General features: G+C 43.8%; 1 protein-coding gene across 4 annotated transcripts in view; it reads right to left on the reverse strand.

Moving 5' to 3' along the window:
- Positions 1-22,351, reverse strand: part of FRMD4A (FERM domain containing 4A) — a gene marked incomplete at both ends in the record, with an annotated part of 616,891 nt that overhangs the window by 324,976 nt on the left and 269,564 nt on the right. Inside the window, one exon of one of the 4 annotated variants that reach the window (XM_082854724.1) lies at positions 5,251-5,358. The exons of 2 other annotated variants lie outside the window; for them this stretch is intronic. In XM_082854724.1, coding sequence (XP_082710850.1) covers positions 5,251-5,343 — 93 coding nt within the window. Of the gene's footprint in view, positions 1-5,250; positions 5,359-22,351 lie in introns of those variants that run through there. One more of the 4 variants, XM_082854720.1, reaches the window with a different exon arrangement.

Below are 22,351 nucleotides of genomic sequence, written 5' to 3' on the forward strand. Positions count from 1 at the left end.
TGGAGGAAACAGGCAGCAGGCAGATTCAATGCAGTGTCATTTGTGTTACTGTAAGGGAGATACAGAGAGCTTTGAGAGCCTGAAGGAAGGAAGAGCCGTTATTCATACTTGGGGAGGGGGTGGGTACCCGGAAAGGCTTCCAACAGGATGTTATGTTTAGGCTGAAGTGTGTGAATCGGAAGTCAAGGAGGCAGAGGGAGGATGCAGTGTGTGTCAAGCCTACAGAAGCACAAGCAAAGGCCCTGTGGCAAGGGAGAGCATGGTAGTTTGGAGGAACTGCAGATGTGTTCAGTATGGCTGGAGTGTACGATACCCGGGGTAAAGGATGGGGAGAGACCAGGCCGGAGAGGGTAGCAGCGTCCCGATTACGGAGGGCCTTATAATTATGTTCAGACATTTGTACTTATCTTGAGGCAGGGATTTTAAGTAGACAAGTGGAAGATGATGGAGGCCTGAACCAAGAAATGGGAAGGAGGAGTTAGATGTGATTAGATGGCGGACCCCAGGGAAAGGGAAGAGGCAGGAAAGAGGCCTGGGTTCTCACTTGGGTGCCTAGACGGCTGGTGGTATGGAAGGAATTGGAGCAGGACTGTGGGTAAGAGCATGAATTCCACCTTGAACATGCTGAATATGAGGGATTGAGAGCCTCAAGAGAAGAGAGACGTCCGGTCCACCCTGGGTCATCCGGACCCAGGATACGTGGGTCTGGATGACAGAGAGGATAAATCAGTGGGGAGGTGGGCATCCTTAATAAACACACACACTAAAACAACGTGTGCTGGGCCACATACAGCTTGGCCCGCTTACTCCCGGGTTTTTGACCTATAACGGTAATCTCCAATGTGAAACAATTTCCTCATATTGTAGGGTCATAGAAACTCAATACAACATTCTCCCCATCTCCAAAGCAAACTCCCCCCTAAAAGGTCCACCTTTGCTCTCTCCTTAACTCATTTATATGTTATGTTCTTACATTCTCAGAATTTTCCCTGAAGTTCATTTTTACCTTACCAGCTCGAGAAGGAAAAGACCCTACTGAAGTACCTGGGCTTGAGTAAGTTTACTTACTTGGCACTGGTGTACAATGAATTTGAAACACTCTATTTTTTATGTCTTACATAAAATTGGGGGTTCAAGGGATGTTATCACCAGGAAATACTTCTGTCTTGGCTTTATTGGGTGAATATCCCTTAAAGGACATCTTTGGGTGACAGTAAGTGTGACTAAGAATGTATGTAAAAGGCTACTGGTTATTAAAAATACAAGCCAAGTGTTCCTCTACTCAAAGTCAAACTTCAAAAATATGCCTATCAAATGGAAATTGGTGCAGCCACTATGGAAAACAGTATGGAGGTTCCTCAAAAAATTAAAAATAGAACTACCATATGATCCAGCTATTCAACTCCTGGGCATTTATCTGGACAAAACTATAATTTGAAAAGATACGTGCACCCCTATGTTCATAGCACTATTTACAATAGTCAAGACATGGAAACAACTTAAATGTCCATTGACAGATGAATGGGTAAAGAAGATGTGGTACATATATACAATGGAATACTACTCAGCCATAAAAAAGAATGAAATAATGCTATTTGCAGGAACATGGATGGACCTAGAGATTATCACACTAAGTGAAGTAAGTCAGAAAAAGAAAGACAAATACCATATAATATCACTTACACGTGGAATCTAAAATATGACACAAATGAACCTATCTAAGAAACAGAAATAGATACACAGACATAGAGGACAGACTTGTGGTTGCCAAGGGGTGGGGTGGGAGAGGGATGGATTGGGAGTTTGGGATTAGGAGACGCAAACTCTTATATAGAAAATGGATAAACAACAAGGTCCTACTGTATAGCACAGGGAACTATATTCAATACCCTGTGATAAACCATAATGGAAAAGAATATGGAAAAAATATCTAGTTTTAATATAAAAAGTTATATATATAAAAATATATAACTGAGTCACTTTGCTGTACAGTAGAAATGAACACAACACTGTAAATCAACTATACTTCAATAAAATAAATTTTAAAACTATGCCTGTCATTAATGATTACCTTCTTTCTGCACGCCATGTATCATGGTAGGGCCTTACACACATCACCTCTAAGCCTTAATAACCGTCCTCAAGGATAGATAGTGCAGATGAATAAACCAGGCTGAGAAAGCCTGAGTCACTGGCAAAGTCACACAATTAGTGGGTAGTGAGGTTCTTGTTTCTTGGGACAGTGTGGCTGCAAGCCCCACCCTTTCCACCCCACTTGGCTGCCTCCTGTTGCACCTGAATCACCTTCATTACTTATTCTGGAGCTGGATTAGAGCCCTATTGTATTGACTTATAACAGTTTCATTTATATGAACCTCAGATCTCCTATCTCCAAACATGGCATCTTAGATTTCTTTTTCTGCCGTGCCTAGTATGGTGATGGGTTGGTTGATGGTTGTCTGTGAAAACATATGAACAAGAACCAGGCTTGGTCAACCAGCCTGAGTATTTTGTAATCAGGATTTGACGGCTGTCTAAGCAGCAGAGTTAGAAAGGTGCATTTCTGTTTTTTCTACTCAACTTCCAGGCAGTTGGAAAACAGAAGCCATTGCTTAATCCTGGACACGTAAGGGCCCATGACTGTCAGTGCGCTAGGTCATGAGTTCTTCTCTTTGGTTGTCAGCATCTCTGCCTTTGGTAAGTTTCCTTTCCTGTGAAGTACTAGTGACAGGTTGGCTATAACCCATTTCTCAGGACCAGGCTGCAATGTTGAAGCTCCCTCAGGGAGCAAAGGTGATGAAACACTGGCTCAATGGCAGGGATGTAAGATACCAGGTCCCTAGTTTGAGGTCCTGCTCTGTCCTTGACTGTATGTCCACGGACAGAAGATTAAACCTCCACATGCCTTGGTTTCCCTGTTCATACAGGACAAGGGTAATAATCCCCATTCTCTGTGCCTCATTAGCAGCTCACGATCGTAAAGGGAGGTAACAGATAAGAAAGTGCATTGGGGCGAAGGTGTTACAGAAATGCGAGGTCTTACCATCATTAAATATCACGAGACCATAGGAATCACTCGGATGTCTGGCGCACTCTAGGCTGCAGACGTAACTGAGAAAACTGTTGCTGCTTTTAATTCAGGGAGTCCCAAGAAAAGAACGCTGTTTCTCAGTGTCTGCCCTGAAAGCAGATGACATTTCTCACCTTTCCTGCCCCCCTTTTATATAAATAGATGACGCTGATTGTGAAAGTTGTCATAAAACCAGCGATGGCACAAAATATCCAATTGAAATCGACATGATGTCACATGTTCCAATTAGTCTCACTCTTCCCCATGGTGGAGGCTGAGAGGGTAGCCTAGTAGGAACGCAAGGGGGCTCTTCTTGTGAGTGATGCTGTCTCAGCCCCACCACTTCACAGCTGGCAATGAAGATTAACAGGACATCTGATGCTCCAGCGATGGACATGCTTCTCTTAAGGGTCTAGACATTTTCAGATCAGACTCCTAAGACACTGGTGTGTGCCCAAGGACAGGACATAGGTCTGTGTCTTGAATGTCAGTATACACCAGCACATACAACAACAGACAGGTTCTGTATCTGACACTGTGTTCATATACTGTCAGTTCTTCTTAAACGAATAACGAAAATGGTACATGAATACATCTGGATGTATGAAACATACATGATTCATGAAACAGCCATCTGGAGATTCTAATGGTTAAATAGGTTACTCTGGACTATTTGTGCAAATGTGCAGGGTAATTCTCTCCGTAGTTTTGTCACGTGGTGCAACTCCAGTACGGGCAACTCACATTTCCAAGGGAGTTTTTGTGAACAGAACGTATTATATAAACTTAGTTACCATACAGGAAAAAAAAAATTTCACCGGAACCTAAAATCACATTCAAGATAAGCTACATTTGTAAATATAATGATCAATTTGCAAATTTTCCTCTAACAGTTGGTCCTATACTGTAAAACTCTTGGTATAAAAGGGAGCACGCGTTAGGCCCTGAATACATTTACGCTGATGACCCTGACATGGAGCCCAAGAAATATGTCTCAGAAGAAAGACCTACACACGGCCAGGATAGGAAGAGAAGTTCTTTCCATTACTACTCAAATGGCAGAACAAAATGTAACTCATCAGACGTCAGGAGGTCCACCCCACCTGGAAATCTCGATAGTTTTAAAGCCCCTTGTGGTTTTAAAGCTTGACTCACGTTCTCCGTAAATTTAAAAATCACCGAGTAGTCAGTATACAAACCAGGAAGAGTCGCTTGAATTAAATGCCTTCCCCTTTATAAGATGCGGCAGGTCGCTCATCTATCACGACAGCAGGTTTGTGAGGCGCTCTGCCTTATTGATTTTAGATTACACCTTAACCTAAAATGTCTAAGCAGACATCCACAGCCCACAGAGGGATCTGCCACCATGCAAACAGGGGCTTTGGGGGTTTCTGAGACCCGCAAACCATTCCACCCCTGCGTGAGTACAGGCGCTGTCCCCACGTGAATGAGCCCAACGTCCTGAGGACGATCAGATTGGCATTAACTACCGTCATCCCCCAAACTACATCAGTCACTCCGGAGGAGGACAAATCCCTGTTATTGTTTTACAGCATCTTCTCTGCCAGGTGCTACCGTAAAGTAAGTATGTTTTCAGAAAATGAACAGAGAGCCACAATCCATGATGGTAAAAAACCCCAAATGATAGCAAGGTATTTGAAACAGTACAACCACAACTAAACAACAGAGGGGATTTTAATCAACCAGGTGCATCATTGAAACCCTCAAAGCGTCACAGCCCCTTGTCATCATCACCTCCTTTGCAGACACTGTTACTCAGCAGAGGAAAGGAAATTGGCAGCCCTGCTGCACCAGTGAATCTGTTTCACTAAACGGAGAGGAAAACAGGTTTTGCAGCCCGAAGCTTTTCTCAGCGAGCACTCTCATCGTCCATGCTCTTTCCAGAGGGCAGAGTCCCTACCCCAATCTTTTCTCTTATGTTTCATCTCTAACAGTCCCAACCCCCATGCACAGCCGACCAACATTTGTTTCAAATTTCTCATCATTATCTACAAAGAAAAAAAATTACGTATGCCATAGTATTCTCCAGTCGCAGGAATTTGAATTTTTCAGGAAAACATGACTACCAGAAGGGATGCTATGTACGACGAAAAGAAACCTCTCCCTTTCTTTGGAGCAATTGCTCGGGGGAAGAACAAACAGCCCGCCACGTCGCTTACCCTCTCCACGCTGCGTCTTCTCAGAGATCCATAAGGAATTTTCAGTAAAAGTCTCTGGGATCTATTCGGAGCCACTGCAGCCTGAACCACCATGGTGTAGAGCCGTGGGTGAGTGTGTGTGTGTGTGTGTGCACGCGCGCGCGTGTTCCCAGCCAAGGGAGAGACGGAGGCGTCCTCAAAACTGGGAAACTCCTGGAGGTTTCCCAAATATCAAATAACTGAAAGAGTTTTTTTTCTTCCGACCGATGAGCCAAGATGTGGTGTGTCAGGAGGTGGGGGGATGGGGAAAGGAGAAAAAGAGCCCAAGTTCTGCAACTTCAGCGCGTCTCCCGCAGCGCAGGCCAGCTTCCTCCTGTCTGCCCCTGCCTGTCAGTCAGTCCCTCGGTGAGTCTGCACGTCCTAGGGGTGGGCAAATGACGCTTCTGGGGAGAGTGATCCAGAAATGTCAACTTTGCTTCTCGTGGCTGCAGACGGTAACCAGGTCAGTTGTCTAATCGAAGCCCTATCAGACGTATTATTCATTCCATCACGTGACTCCAAAGCCCCTTGGCCATACAGTAGGTCACATGCTCACCTTAAAAAGACTATTTGGAATATCACCATCTGGTGTAGAGATTAATGTGCAATCCTGCATTCTGATTTCACTCTCTTCTGGACACAGGAAAAATATTTGAAGGGCAGTGACATAACACAGTGGGGACTTGGTGGGGAAACGCTCTTCGCAGTCATAAATTATAAGTACGACCCTGAGCATCAGACAGGCATATTTTTTCCTTCCTGCTTTCCAACGGATAGAAAATAAATGTAGGCATACAGTTAATTATATATGTGAATGGCGTCGACAAAGAGGAAGTGTGAGTGAAGAAAGGAGAAAATGTTTGTATCCCATGGTTCAGATGAATCAAATCAAATATACCAGACAGACTTGCATTTGGCATCTCCTCATTTAAATGTTTGCGTTACAGAGCATTGATTTTTATGTGTGCCAATAAACATGAAGAAATTATGTTTGATTTTACAAGGCTCTGAAAAGGACTCAGATTTACCCATCGCATTTGTCTATTCTTCTCTAATCAGATGGTATAATTCCACACTGGACAAGCTTCTCAGACCGCTGGTACACATGCTCTAAAAATGTAAGTGTCCTGTAAGGTTTTGTTTCCGATATATCGCTCACTTGTGCAACTGCTCCCATCTCTACTCCTCCCTAAATCTGCTTGTTTCTATAGCAGAGAAAATTACTCCAAAGAGAAAACAAGTAAGGGGCTTCCAGGGTTGGAGGTATTTTAGTTTTTTTCTTTTTAACGTATTTCTGCCTCCGCGGCTTTGCTCTATTCTGGGGTTTTATGAAAGGGATGCCATTTCCTTTGTAAAAAAAATCCCATGCTTTTGGGTGTTTGCCTAATATCACTCTTAGGCTTTGGGAACCAGTTTTTATTTATTCTCTACAGACCCGTTTATTGAAAATGACGGAAAAGAAAGTTCTGTTTATTCTAAGAGTCTGATGGGAAGTGGGCGTTGGGGGGGGCAGGGGGAAAAAAGTGGAATTCTACACTGCTCGAAAATGAATCAGGAAAAAGACGCTTAGAAGCGGGGTGCTCCTTGCAGTGGGGTGGGAGGATGGAGACGTGGGTCTGGGCACCCAACTCAGACACACATTAAGAGGCAGCTAAAGAAAGCATCAAGTTGATGTGGGAAATTCCAAATATACAACAATCGGGCTTTGTTCTTAATGGGTTCCATATGTGCCGTTGAGAGTTGTGAAAGGGTGAGAGGGAAGGGGGAGACAGGGGAAGATGGAAATTTCTCCAGCATGACCTGCAGAGTCTTTGGCGAGGTGGCTTAGGCTTGCAGACCCTGCTTCCTCTTTCTCACTTCCTTTCTGCACTGCCCCGTGGAAATACGTCTGGAATGCTACCCAATAGCTTGGCCAGATCGATAGACTCTCTTTCCTTTATAAAACCCCGTTCGATTCCATAATGGTTTTGAACAAAGGATAGGCACATTTTCTAAACCCTTATCTGTCCAAAGCTCTGGGATTCTGTTTGCAAGTGCAGTTCGAGAGGGGGCCGTGGGTCAGATCAACTGAGAAGTCACCGTCTCCTTCCTGACCCAGGCCAGGGCAAAGCCCCTGGGAGCTGGATTTATTTATATTTGACTAAATGCAACTTCCTGTTTCCCAGGGGTATTAATGAGTGTTTCGCTGAAGAGCTCAAGGCTTCGTGGCATAGTTCAGATCATAAGGGACACTTTGATGAACTAAGTGCAAATAAAACAAAAACATATGCCTTTGATTAAAGTTAAAATACATATAGAAGAGAATGTTAATGGAAACAAAAATAACCGTTGGCCAGACTCCCACACATTTGAGCCCCACTCATTCTACCCCCATTCCCTACCCTGGGGGTGTGGAGACCAGGATCATGTCTCATATCAGCACTGGCGTCTCCTCCCAGCTAATAGAGAGCCCTCCCCAGTCCCCATAGAGTAGGTGGACACCTCCTCAGAGAGGTTTGAAGGCTCTCAAAGTTCAGCTTGTGCAAAACAATCTTTCTGATGGTCTTGCTGTGGGTGTTTGAGATTTACACATTTTAAATTGATTATTGAGTCTAAACTATTTCCAGAAGACCATTGTTACACTGTTACAATACAAATATGTTTCTTGGGAGGGGACATGCACCCATACCTAAGCGGATATGACCACTTTAGGAGAGGCGAGGGTAACTTAGGCTTACTGAGTACCCAGCAGTTGCCAGGCAACATGGCCGAAGGTCACCGAGGGCTGACTCCATGGCGGAATTGAGTTCCATTATCCATGTTTTACAAGTGATGAAACCGGGGCCGGAGAGGGTTAGTAAGTTGACCAAGGTAGCACAGTTAGAACTGTCAGAGCTAAGACGAAAGCCAAAGTCAATCTGGGTGACCTCGGGGCCTGACTCGGTCCCTTGTACTCTCACCTGCCACTGAGGACTTTATCAGATGACAGCACTTTGGAAATTTAGAAAGGAGATGTGTCCATGGGGCCCATCAGGGAAATGGAAAGACCACTGTCTTTGAAAAAGAGAGAACTGCAATACAGGAAATGGCGTTATACTGAGCAGCTGCTAGAGCCTCCGGAACCGCCGCTTTGACGTCCCTGGAGCTAAGCCTTCGGAGTGGAGTGCGGCCAGTCCTCTCCACCTGTGGGTTCTGCATCCATAGATTCAACCAACCATGGATAGAGGTTCTGATCCGTTGTTGGGGGAACCTGCAGACACGGAACCTGCAGATACGGAGGGCCAACTATCAGGGACACGAGCATCCACAGGTGTTGGCATCGGCAGGGGTCCTGGAACCAATCCCCTGGGGAGAGCAGCGAGGGAGTGTATTACTTAAAGGGAGCATGTTTTTACCAGGGTGGTGGATGACAGGGTTCCCTGTGCATCAAGGGAATAGCCTAATGGGCACGGGACAGGCCGGGAGGATGCTGCCGGGTCGGGGTATCAATGAAGGCTGCTGGGAGATGACGTGGGGAAGACGCACCTCTCTTCTAGAGTCCCTGAAGCTGCTGCTTCTGATGACTCTGGCAGGCCAGCACCCACTCAAGGCTGGTGGAGCTTTTTCTTTAAAGATTTTTTTTTTAACGTGGACCATTTTTAAAGTCTTTATTGAATTTGTTACAATATTGCTTCCGTTTTACGTTTCGGCTTTTTGGCCACAAGACACGCGGCATCTTAGCTCCCCAACCGGGGATCGAACCCACACCCCCTGCATTGGAAGGCGAAGTCTTTAACCAATGGACCGCCAGGGAAGTCCCTGGTGAAGCTTTGTATTTGTTCGTTTTGAATATTTCCTTCCAGTCTCGGTGAAAGTGTTCACATTCGAACCCTGGAATGAAAATGCATAGGAATCGATGGAGCCGTGTTTCAGGAAAATCAGTGGTCTTGACACACCAAAGCAAGCTGTATCCAGTCAAATGGTCAGGGATAGCAGGAGGGGAAAGAGGGGGCTGGGGGTGATGGCCGGTCAGGGGCAAAGCCTCTGCTGACGCCAGTGCTGGTGGGAAGGAGAGGGAAGGTTCCACGGGGTGACGTGTGCACGGGTGCGAGCGCTGACCCCCATGTCGGACGGCTGACCGTGCTGGCGCCTGCTAGGCAGCCCTGGGGAAGGCGGGTGACCTCCTGGGAGGACGCTGGCAACAGAAATGGGGACCAGTCATCGCACCCTCCTGCCCAGAGTGAGCCTGACCTACCAGAACCAAATGCTCATTCCAGCTGCTGGCCCAGGGCCCGCAGTGACCATCGGGGAGGCTAATCTTTTCGGCCCTTGGCGGGTCCACGTGGATGCCTGTCTCACCGCAGACTGTAACTCACCCGCACCAGTCAGCTCACTCGCACTGCTTGATTTTGTTCATTCGGCAGAACGTGAGAAGGGGTCAAAGGACACAGGTGTCGGCTGGGGGAGGTGACTGAGGGCACGCTGAAGGAGAGGGGGAGGGCTGCCATAATGAAGCTCCAGGGTCAGAGGGCAGCCTGAGGTCCCTGTGAGCCTGGGGTCAGGGTCAAAGGGCAGAGAGCTGAGAAGTGTTGGGAGGCTGAGCTGAAGCGCCCTTCGGGAAAGAAGGACAGAATCAATCTGAAGAACGTCATCTCTGGCCTTTCTGTTCATTTTCACTCTTTCTCTGGTGAGAGGCGGAATATGGCTTATATTAGGGAAATGAAGACAACAGAAAGCGGACAGATGACATGCTTCTCCTAAAGTCCATCTCGAGCCACTATCTCTTGTCAGTTAGGCAGGATGTGAAACGGCTCTTTCTCCGTTTTATTGGCGGTTTCAAGGCAGCAGGGGCCAGCTTCGCCTACCCCTGCTCCAGGGCTTGCGAGGGAGGGTGTGAAGCCCTCAGGTGACCTCGCCCTGCAGGCTGTCCGGGCAGGGGGAAGAGGCAGAAGGGGGGCCGCTGGCCCCTCACCTCAGGCCCGGGGAGAGGGGCTGTGAGGCGCCCGCGGGGAGGGATACGGGGAAAGGGACCCAGTGGAGCTGCCGCTGGCAGCAAAGGGAGGGGAGGTTAAGTCCCATCCCATCCCATCGCCTTGGTTCATCCTAGGTGCTCAGTGTGCTGTGTGGAGGGCGGCTGACAGAGGCTGGGGGCGAAGACTTTACGTGGCCAGCTGGGAGAGAGTAGAATATTGTGATCTATAATCAAAAATATACATTTGGTCTTAGCCTGCTTTCCCAGCACAGAGCTCTTAAAACCCTTGGAATTTCCTAACAGGTGCCTTTTGTTATGTTCACGGGTGACTTTTAGCAAGTCCCTAGGACACCTAAGGATGGGGCTTGGTTCAGAGGAACCAAGCCTGTGATTGGAGGGCTGGAACTTTCAGTCCTACCCCACTGACCTCTGGGGAGGGGAGAGGGGCTGGAGGTTGAATCAGTCTCCAGTGGCTGATGATGTAATCAATGATGTAATCAATGATGTAATGAAGCCTCCCTAAGGATCCCGAGAGTCTGGGGGTTGGAGAGCTTCTGGGTTGGAGATTTGGGGGAGCCTGGTGCACTCACACCTTGCTCTATGCTTCTCTTCCATCTGGCTGTTCCTGAGTTATATCCATTAATAATCAACTGGTAATTTAGTAACTAAAATGTTTCTGAGTTCTGGGAGTTACTCTAGCAAAGGAATCAAACCCCCCAAAGGGGTCTGATTTGTAGCCATCTGGTCAGAAGCTCAGGTGATGACCTGGACTTACAGCTGGCGTCTGAAGTCGGGGCAGGGAGGTCTTGTAGGACTGAGCCCTCAACCTGTGGGATCCAATGCCGTCTTCGGGTAGACAGTGTCAGAACTGAGCTGAACTGTAAGACAGCCGGCTGGTGCTGGAGAACCGTTGGTGTGGGGACCACTAACCCCCGACACACTGGTACTGGGTTCGAGGATGTTAAGAGGTATCACCTGTGCCTGGGAACCCCAGTGAGAAATCCCCAGCAGTGAGAAAGGGGTCAGGGCAGGGTCTTCAAGGAACCCACAGGAGCCCTGCAAGGACAAGATTGGGTTTAAATACCTGCCAGTCCCAGAGAGAGACTTTCCTGCCCTGACCTCTCCTACCTTCCCCACACCCGGCATCACCCCACACCAGCCATGAGCTGGAGCCTTGAATGACATTTGGAGTTTTTAACGACTGTCATGTAAAACGGATGAGAGAGTAAATAGGCAGAGATTGACCCAAACACACACGTGAAGACAACACATTCCTAACCAATTTGGAAAATTCCTCCAGCAGGAGGGAGGGAAGCTCTGTCTTTCTTCAACATTCCAGCACCATTTCCATTAGTTCCTAACTCTGCTAACCTGCGTGATTCATGTCACATCTTATTAGAGTAAGCTGTGACTGAGGCTATGCAAACAGAAATACTGCTGACAGCCATAATTTTCTGTTTGAAAATGGCTGGAATTTAGGCCAAACACGAAACCCAATATCCCTCAGAACAGAACGTGGAGTCACCAGACCTCACGTGCCCAGGCCCCACGGGATTACTGACAGGTCCCCGCGCAGGACACTTTAGGTTTCTCTTGGTTGGAACTAAGGTTTGCACTGATGCTATGCACGGTTGGTATCCTTCTTTGGACAGACATTCCCTCCTGCTACGGCATTTGGAAGAAACAGTAGGTAGAACTGTAGGGAGCCTGGGTAGGCAGATGAATTTTTCCTTCCCCATTTCTCTCTCTCTCTCTGTTTCAAGCTTCCTTTGCCTAGTTGGGCCCTGTCCTGGGCTTTACTGAACAGTTCTCCTCCATGACCAGCCTGGCAAAGAAAATAAATGAAGCTTAATCTGAAGCCTTCAGTGTGACCCCCAGTTATCCTTGCTGGGAAAAGGTTTGGTGGATGAGGGTGAGTTTACTATTTGGTTCTGAGATGATGCTGTCTGTGGTCTTGTATTCCATACCACGCTCCACACTGGCCTTGTCCTTGTCTAAACCAATGTTGTCATTTCTTTTCATTGCTTGGGCTGCACATCCTTCATTCAACAATTATTTGACTGAGTGTCTAATGACATAATGGCAACCCCCTTACCCAGCACATTCTATTACAGGCGCTCTTCTGAAGGTTTTTAGAAGTACGGTCATTCCTTTAATTCTCACAATACCTTATCAAATAGATAATCTTGTTTTCCCTGGATGAAGAAACCGAGGCGGGGAGCCTTGAAGTCACCTGTCCGAGGTCCCCTGTAAGCGGCCTCACAGTCCGTGAACTGTTACCCTCTCCTAGATGGCTACTGTGTGTATCAGGTGCTGGGCCAAGAACTGAGGACACAAGAGAACTTCTGCTTATTGGAAGACTTTTTTGTTCCTGAAACTCAGCTCCTCTCTGCGATGGGGAAGTGAAAGGACACTGGCCTTATACCTGAGTTGGCACCTGGAAGGTTACTGCACACCTGCCTACCCCACAGGAGGAAATGAAATCATGTTTGTGAAAGTTCTTTGTAAATCACACACACGTGCACAAACACACACACACACACACACACACACAGAGTTTTCCTGTTAACTCTGTCACCACAACAGCCTTCCTGGACCTCACCATCTACCTCTCCCCCTCTTCATACATAGCCTGCTATGATGGCCATGTTTCATCCGTCTGAATTCCCTAAAGGTCATGCAGCTAGGCCCCGTTTTTTTGGGGGGGGAGGGGTAAAGAGGCTTCTTCTCGGAACTTTGAAAACTCCCTCTTGAGGATGTTTCATTTGAGTAGAGAATTTAGCCCAGAATAAGACCCTCTATCCCCATCAACTCAAAAACACACATCCCATCACAAAGGAAACCAGATCTCACCCTCTTCCAGGATAGGGAAGAAGATGTAGCCTGTGCTGATGGAAACCTTGTATACTAACCAGGCATCCAAGAATCTCCTTCAATCTTTATGGCAATGATCAAGCCAAAGAGAATGTCAAGTGGAAAATATAAATGGCCTATGAGGTAGATCCGTCCATCTTCTGTCTTAGCAAGCCTTGCTTCATGGACATCAAGTAACAGGTTAATCAGCATGGTGGCAGGATTATTCAACTATTCACCCATGGAAAGAGGGAACAGGCAGACCTCCTGACGGCAAGCAGCTGATGGATCTTCCTGCTCCTTAGGAAGGTTCTTCACATGTGGCCTGGGTATGATTTGCCCCCATCAGCGCTTCACTTGCCCTTCCCAGCATGAGGCTAAGTCAGGCAGTCAATGGCTGCAGCCTGGGATGACGGTTCTTCTGCATGGTTGTAATGGCTTATCGCATGTGCTATTAGGAGTGATGTCGTGGCCAGGTCCTGAGGAGTCAATAAGATTGCTGGGATGCCTGTGTGATTAAGCAGTAAATAGCCTGACCTGTGTGGGGCTGGCAGTGTAGATTGGCTTTCGAGGCCATTTGCAAAGCCCTCTTTCATGTGCTATCGGTTGTGGATGGATTTTGATAACCAGCATTGATTTGCTATATTTATGAAGTGCTGTTTGCACTGGTTAAACTGTGTAATTGCACCTAGAATGGACAAATAAATAATGTCCTTATCTGTGGTATTGACTACCCAGGATTAGCTTAATATATATATGTAGTACACTTCCAAACAGTCAATGGATGTTGACTTTTGATTTTTTTTTTTTTTTAGCTCTCAAATTTCAGTTAAGCATCGGGTGGTAAATGACCAACTCTTAAATCTGCTTCTAATTTCCATGCTTCCTTTTTCCAGGAGGAGAAATTTAACATGTAATTTTCTTCAATAGGAGAATGGTTCATCTTGGTTTAACTGATCCCTCTGATGCTGCAAAGAAGGGTGGTTTTCATTCTGGCCATCAGATTGCTTTCTTTCCTGTGCCCAGGAACATGTCATTTACAAGGGTAACTGCCCATTTGCCCAGGGGTCTCTGGAATGAGCCACACGGTCTGTATTTTCCCAAGGAGAGGAAAGAAGGCATTTGAATCTGCTAGGAAGATGGGTGTCCAGGAGTCTCCTATAGTAGGAATATGCCTTATCTTAAGTGTGCCCTAGAGGGGTCCCATAAGTCAAAATGCCAAAGGGTTTCCCAATATCAGATCATGGCCAAAATGGGCAAAATTCCTTCAATGGGCAAATCCTTAGATGCAAATTAGGATGGGTAAGGGATTCTGTTACTCTTTGCTTGGGGTACTCCATTCTATTTGGACTTTAAACCTCGGTAGCATGAATACAGATAAGAAGACTACTGTGAAACTTGAATGAGGCAGTGGAATCACATGTGTAACAACGAGGATGGTCAGAAATGACAGTGAGACCAGATTCTGACTTTCATACTACAGAAGAATATATTTCAGATCTTATTCTATTTGCAAGAGGGATTCATTAAAAGTTACGTTTTGAAAGGAAGTGATACTATCTTCCTGAATATTTTGAACTTGAGTGATAAAGGATGAAGTGTAGAATGGAGAACCAAGGTGTATAGAGACAAGAAGAGCAGTTACAATGTCACTGCAATTGTCCAAACGAGTGATGATTAAGTCCAGAACTAGGATGGTGGTGAGAGGTTGAATCCAAGATGTTGGCGAGTTATAAATGCTGGAAGGAAGAATAGTGTTCCTGTTTACTGAGGGACTAGAGGAAGGATGGTCCTATTCAGTTAAGATAAGTACACAGGAAAAGGGGGAGGTTTGGAGAGATGATAATGTGTAGCTCTGGATGGACAGAATTTCTGGTGCCTGAACATTTTGACCTGGAACTGAAGACGGGAGTCAAGCCTGGACATGTAGGTCTGGATTTCAAGAGCAGACAAATAACCACTAGACACGTTATTAGTCGAGTGTGAGGGCAGACATTCAAGAACACAAAAATTTACTTCTCAGGCACCTTTTCTTAGGACCTTACTGGAAGACAATCTCCAGCAAAAGAAAGCTAAACCTACAAAGAGGGGAACATGAGTTCCAAGAAAAGGAGAGCAGATCACGGGACTGGTGCAAAGGGAGCTCCCAGAGTATTGGAAAAAAGGAGCCTCAAGAAGACAGTGGTACAAGAGATGTACAGAGCTAGTCCAGTTGGTGCGGGAGGATGGAGGGATCCAGGAAGGATGCCTCAAAAAGAGAAAGAAAAAAGGAATAGGTTGAGGGTCTAATGAGTTTCCCAAATTGAGAGGAGAGACACAGCTCTACTGAAGATCGTGGAGAAAAATGCTTGATGGGTAGAATAGAATATTAAGTAAGCGAACAATGAAACAAGGCAACTGTTAATTCCTGGAAAAACATAAAGTTGGAAAATCCAGGATATACAATGATACTATACAACTGTCCTCAGCTGTAAACAATATCTTGGTAGTCACAATAAAACTGAATTTTGATTTAAACTGTGATATAGATATATTGAAAAGATAGTAGAGAAGAGATATGTGTGTGCCGGTAGGGATGTGGAGTACAATGGAAGTAAATTTTAAGCCTCATCTTTCAGGGTGGCACCATAAAATACCAAAAATTGAGGAATTAAGATATCACAGTATAGGGACTTCCTTGGTGGTGCGATGGTTAAGAATCCACCTACCAATGCAGGGGACATGGGTTCGAGCTCTAGTCTGGGAAGATCCCACATGCCTTGGAACGACTAAGCCCGTGCACCACAAGTACTGAGCCTGTACTCTAGAGCCTGCGCGCCACAACTACTGAGCCCATGTGCTGCAACTACTGAAGCCCGTGAGCCTAGAGCCCGCGCTCCGCAACAAGAGAAGCCACCGCAGTGAGAAGCCTGTGCGCAGAAACGAAGACCCAATGCAGCCAGAAATAAATAAATAAATTTATGAAAAAAAAAAAAAAGAAACCACAGTATAAACAGATGACTGAGAAATCTGAAGCAACAGTTAAAAGTCTATGAGTGCCCCTGGGGAGGGACTCAAGAGATGGAAAGAAGGGAAATGGAGGCTAGTGTTTTTCTTTGTAAGTTTTCTAGTACTCTTCAACTTTAAAATGTTGAAGTTTTATAAGTTATAGGTTTTTAGTTACTTTATAAGTTTTCTAGTACTCTTCAACTTGAAAGTTTTTTTTATAAGTTTTCTAGTACTATTTGTAAGTTTTCTAGTACTCTTCAACTTGAAAGTTTTTTTTATAAGTTTTCTAGTACTATTTGTAAGTTTTCTAGTACTCTTCAACTTGAAAGTTTTCTAGTACTCTTTATAAGTTTTTGTTTTCTAGTACTTTATAAGTTTTCTAGTACTCTTCAACTTGAAAGTTTTCTAGTACTCTTTATAAGTTTTTTTTTCTAGTACTTTATAAGTTTTCTAGTACTCTTCAACTTGAAAGTTTTTTTATAAGTTTTCTAGTACTATTTGTAAGTTTTCTAGTACTCTTCAACTTGAAAGTTTTTTTTATAAGTTTTCTAGTACTATTTGTAAGTTTTCTAGTACTCTTCAACTTGAAAGTTTTCTAGTACTCTTTATAAGTTTTTGTTTTCTAGTACTTTATAAGTTTTCTAGTACTCTTCAACTTGAAAGTTTTTTTTATAAGTTTTCTAGTACTATTTGTAAGTTTTCTAGTACTCTTCAACTTGGAAGTTTTCTAGTACTCTTTATAAGTTTTTGTTTTCTAGTGCTTTGTAAGTTTTCTAGTACTCTTCACTTGGAAGTTTTCTAGTACTCTTTATAAGTTTTTGTTTTCTAGTGCTTTGTAAGTTTTCTGGTACTCTTCAACTTGGAAGTTTTCTAGTACTCTTTATAAGTTTTTGTTTTCTAGTGCTTTGTAAGTTTTCTGGTACTCTTCAACTTGAAAGTTTTCTAGTACTCTTTATAAGTTTTTGTTTTCTAGTGCTTTGTAAGTTTTCTGGTACTCTTCAACTTGAAAGTTTTCTAGTACTCTTTATAAGTTTTTGTTTTCTAGTACTTTATAAGTTTTCTAGTACTCTTCAACTTGAAAGTTTTCTAGTACTCTTTATAAGTTTTTGTTTTCTAGTGCTTTGTAAGTTTTCTGGTACTCTTCAACTTGAAAGTTTTCTAGTACTCTTTATAAGTTTTTGTTTTCTAGTACTTTATAAGTTTTCTAGTACTCTTCAACTTGAAAGTTTTCTAGTACTCTTTATAAGTTTTTGTTTTCTAGTGCTTTATAAGTTTTCTAGTACTCTTCAACTTGAAAGTTTTCTAGTACTCTTTATAAGTTTTTGTTTTCTAGTGCTTTGTAAGTTTTCTAGTACTCTTCAACTTGAAAGTATTCTAGTACTCTTTATAAGTTTTTGTTTTCTAGTACTTTATAAGTTTTCTAGTACTCTTCAACTTGAAAGTTTTTTTTATAAGTTTTCTAGTACTATTTGTAAGTTTTCTAGTACTCTTTATAAGTTTTTGTTTTCTAGTACTATTTGTAAGTTTTCTAGTACTCTTCAACTTGGAAGTTTTCTAGTACTCTTTATAAGTTTTTGTTTTCTAGTGCTTTGTAAGTTTTCTAGTACTCTTCAACTTGGAAGTTTTCTAGTACTCTTTATAAGTTTTTGTTTTCTAGTGCTTTGTAAGTTTTCTAGTACTCTTCAACTTTAAAATGTTATGAAAATTGCCACATACACATAGGATTTTGATAAAAACGAGAAACTGTAAAGAGAAGGAGCAGTGTCCAAGGCAGTTTGAGCCAGGTGAGGCCCTGGGAGCAACGGGTGGCAATTAGAAGGGCACCGACGGCCTTGAGAAGGCGTGCGTGGAATGCAGATAGCAGACACCAGGCTGTGGAAGGAGACCTGGGTTGCCTGGCCTCTTTCTGAATGGACAGATCTGAGTCCAGATACTGGGTTACCTAATCCAACAAGTAAAGGTTTCAGGAGACCTGCTTCGTTTCGTCTGGTTTCTTTTCCTTCAGTGTATGTTACAGGGCTCTCCGTCCACAGATCTGCTATTGAAATAGCTGCTGAATGCCTAGCCTTTAAACTATACCTCGGAAAGGAGCACCTTAAATCCTTTGAAAAAAGATGAGGCTAGACAGACAAAAGGAGAAAGACAAATACATCAGCAAGGGCACTGCCATCAGTTCTGGAACCAGTCCTGAAGGGTCATTCATGCTTTTGACTGATCACACCTTCTTTTTTTTTTTTGTCTACGCCACGTGGCATGTGGAATCTTAGTTCCCTGACCAGGGATCAAAACGGTGCCCCCTGCAGTGGAAGCGCCGAGTCTTAACCCCTGGACCACCAGGGAAGTCCCGATGTCACCTTTTGAGCTCTTTACTTCAGTGTGGTGTTGTGTGTGTTCGTGTGTGTGCACAAACACATGTACACACACGTGTGTGTGTTATTTTCTCTTGTGAACCCGGCAGCATCTCAGCTACAAGGGCCCCAGACTAGTGACGACTAATTACAAAACACCAGGCCTGATGTGTTCCTTTTATCTCATCTTGCAGAAGCCTTGCATTCCCACGAAACCCCCAGCGGCCCTTCATAATCCTGGAAAGGAAGTGTGGAAACAGCTGTTCTTGAGATAGTGAGATGACAGTCTAATGAGCTATGGAGGAAACCCAAGGCTAATGGCACTCGAAAGCAAATATTCTTTCTAGACAATTAGACGCACGTGAGAATGCCTGTAGTCCCTAGGAAGGCAGAGAGGGGGGACACTGGGCTGTAGATGTCACATCCCCTCATTCTTACATGGGTTTTTATCCTCCTAAGCCCTATGGGATGTCGAACACTCCCTGGCTCTCTCCTGGGAGGTGGAGACCCAGGTCCCCTTGCTAAATGGCCCCACCAGAAGAGCCCAGCTGGAAAGCAGAAGCCAAGCGCAGCCCGTGTCCAGTGCCCCTGCCGGCTGCTGCATGAGTTCAGGGCCGGGTACCTCCTGCCACTTTGGAAGCAGGCGGGAGAAACGGCCACAGGCAGATCTGGTTGAGGCAGGGAGCCAGTGCTGTGCCTTGACAGAACCCAAATCCCTGATCATTCAAAGGGGAAGGTTAGGTGGTGAGAGTGAGAGAGAGCTTTAAGGGCGAAGAAATGGGAAATTACTTTTTATGGTTAGGGACTTAAAGCCAATCAATGCCTTTTCCAGGGGAAGCCATAGGGAAGAAGGAGACTCACTTGCCCAGTGCCTCCTCTGCATCAGGCATGGCCCTGGGCACTTGCTCTAAATGAACTCTCTAAACTTCACTGTGATCCTGTAACCTGGGTAGTATTACCTACACTTTATTGACAAGGAAATCAGAGCTCAGGAAGATTAAATGCCTGCCAACCTGGGGTTGAGACCTCAAGTCCGTGTGATGTTGAAACTCATTCTCAGTATTCTTTAGGGATGTGTATGTGGAGACACATCAGAGCATTCTGTTCTTAAGAAGAAGAAAATATTTCACCAGAGCCTAAACAGTTGAGGTCGTATCAGAGTATAACCTACTTGGGGGAAGGGAAATGCCAACTCCAGATTCCTTCTCCACCCATCCTGTCTCACCTAAAGGAGGGAAAATCCCTGAGAAGTACTGTAAAGTTCACAGTCCAAGGGCACAGGCTCCTAAAAGACTGAGACCTCATGTTGGAGTGTAGAATGCCCCATCGCTGGCCTCACCACCACGTCACTAAAAGCCTATTCCCCACAGGTCTCTTCACACAGTAACTCCACCATGTCCACCATGGAGTTACAAGGCATCCTCAGAGGCGAGAAACAGTTTGAAGAGACTGAACAAGCATCAGAGCCAGAGTCAGCTAGGGCAGGAATGTTGGAATTAAATCAGACCAGGAACTAACAAACAGACAAACAATAACAACCACAACAAAAACAGTGATTTTTATCCTAAGGGCCTTCATGGAAAAAGCTGACTATATAAAGGAACAGACAGATAACAAAAACAGAGAGATGGAAATTCTAAGAAAGAATCAAACAGAGACTCTAGGGATCAAAAACACTGTGACAGCAATGAAGAATTGCCTTTGATGGTTTCAGCAGTAGACTGGACACTGCTGAGGAAAGAATCTCTGAGCTTGAGGATATGACAACAGAAACTCCTAAAACTGAAAAGCAAAGAGAAAAAGACTGGAAAAAAAAAACCCAAAACAGAATAGAATACCCAAGAACTGTGGGACAACTACAAAATGTGTAACATATGCATAAGGGGAATAGGAGAAGAAAGAGAGGAAAAAACCCAGAAGCAATGTGTGAAGAAATAATGACTGAGAATTTCCCGCAATTCAGTGTCAGTCACAAAACCACAGATCTAGACAGCTCAGAGAATACCAAACCAAATAAATCCCCCCACTTACCTAAAAAAACCCCCAAACCAACCCCCCCACCACAAAACCACACACACAATCACACACCCCACAAGAAACCAAACTACACCTAGGCGTATCAGAGTCAAACTTCAGAAGATCAAAGATAAATATCTTTTTAAAAAAAAAATTCTTTTTCATATTCTTTTCCATTATGGTTTAATTACAGGATATTGAATATAGTTCCCTGTGCTCTACAGTAGGACCTTGCTGTTTATCCATCCTATATATAATAGTTTGCATCTGATAATCCCAAATTCCCAGTCTTTCCCTCTCCCACCCTCCCTCCCCCTTGACAACCACAAATCTGTTCTCTATGTCTCCTGAGTCTGTTTCTGTTTCACAGATAAGTTCATTTGTGTCATATTTTAGATTCCACATATAAGTGATATCATATGATATTTGTTTTTCTCTTTCTGGTTTACTTCACTTATGATAATCTCTAGGTCCATCCATGTTGCTACAAATGGCATATTTTCATTCTTTTTAATGGCTGAGTAGTATTCCATTGTATATATGTACCACATCTTCTTTATCCATTTGTCTGTTAATGGACATTTAGGTTGCTTCCATGTCTTGGCTATTGTAAATAGTGCTGGTATGAACATAGGGGTGCATGTATGATAAAGAAAAAAACTTGAGAGAAGCCAGAGGGTAGATGGATTCACTGGTGAATTCTACCAAACATTTATAGAAGAAAGTACACCAATTCTCTACAATCTTTTCCAGAAGATGGAAGCAGAGAGAAGACTTCCTAAATCATTCTATGAAGCCATCATTGCTCTAATAGCAAAACCAGACAAAGATATTGCTAGAAAAGAAAACTACAGACTGATATCTCTCATGAACATAAATATAAAAATACTCAACGAAGTATTACCAAACTGAATACAACAGGTATAAAAAGAATTATATACCATGCCCAAGTGGCATTTATCCCGGGTATACAAGGCTGTTTCAACATTCAAAAATTAACTAATGTATTTCATCATATCAAAAAGCTAGAGAAGAAAAATCACATGATCATATCAGTATATGCAGAGAAGGATTCTGACAAAATCCAACACCCATTCATGATAAAAACTGTCAGTAAACTAGGACTAGAGGTAAACTTCCTTAACTTGATAAAGAATACCCTCAAAAACCTACAACTAACATCATACTTGGTGAGAAACTTGAAGTTTTCCCAGTAAGACCAGGAACAAGCCAAGGTTGTCCTTCTCATCATCCCTTTCAACATCTTACTGAAAAAGTCCTGGCTAATACAGTAAGACAAGAAAAAGAAGTAAAAGTTATATAGATTTGGAAAGAAGAAATAAATCTATCTTTGTTCACAAATGACATGATTGTCCATGTAGAACATCTGAAAGAACAGACAAAAATACTCCTGGAACTAATAAGTGATTATAGGAAGGTTAAAAGATACAAAGTTAATATACAAACGTCAATTGCTTTCCTATATACCAGCAATGGAAAAGTGGAATTTAAAATTAAAAATATATTACCATTTACATTAGCACCCCCCAAGATGAAAAATTTAGGTATAATTGTAACAAAATATGTACAAGATCTGTATGAGTGAAATGAGAAAACTCTCATGAGAGGTAGCAAAGAAGAAATAAATAAATGGAGAAATATTCCATGTTCATGGATAGGAAGGCTCAATATTGTCAAAATGTCAGTTCTTTGCAACTTGATCTACATGTTTAATATAATCTCAATCAAAATCCCAGCAAGTTATTTTATGGATATCAACAAACTGACTGTGAAATTTATATGGAGAGGCAAAAGACCCAGATTAGTTGGTGGAAAAAAAACAGAGTCAGAGAGCTGACACTACCTAACTTCAAGACTTACTAGAAAATTACACTAATTAGGGCAGTACAGCATTGGTACAAGAATAGATAAATAGAACAATGTAACA

The sequence above is a fragment of the Leucopleurus acutus genome, assembly GCF_964270905.1.
Source record: "Leucopleurus acutus genome assembly, chromosome: 1".
Taxonomy (NCBI): Eukaryota; Metazoa; Chordata; class Mammalia; order Artiodactyla; family Delphinidae; genus Leucopleurus; species Leucopleurus acutus.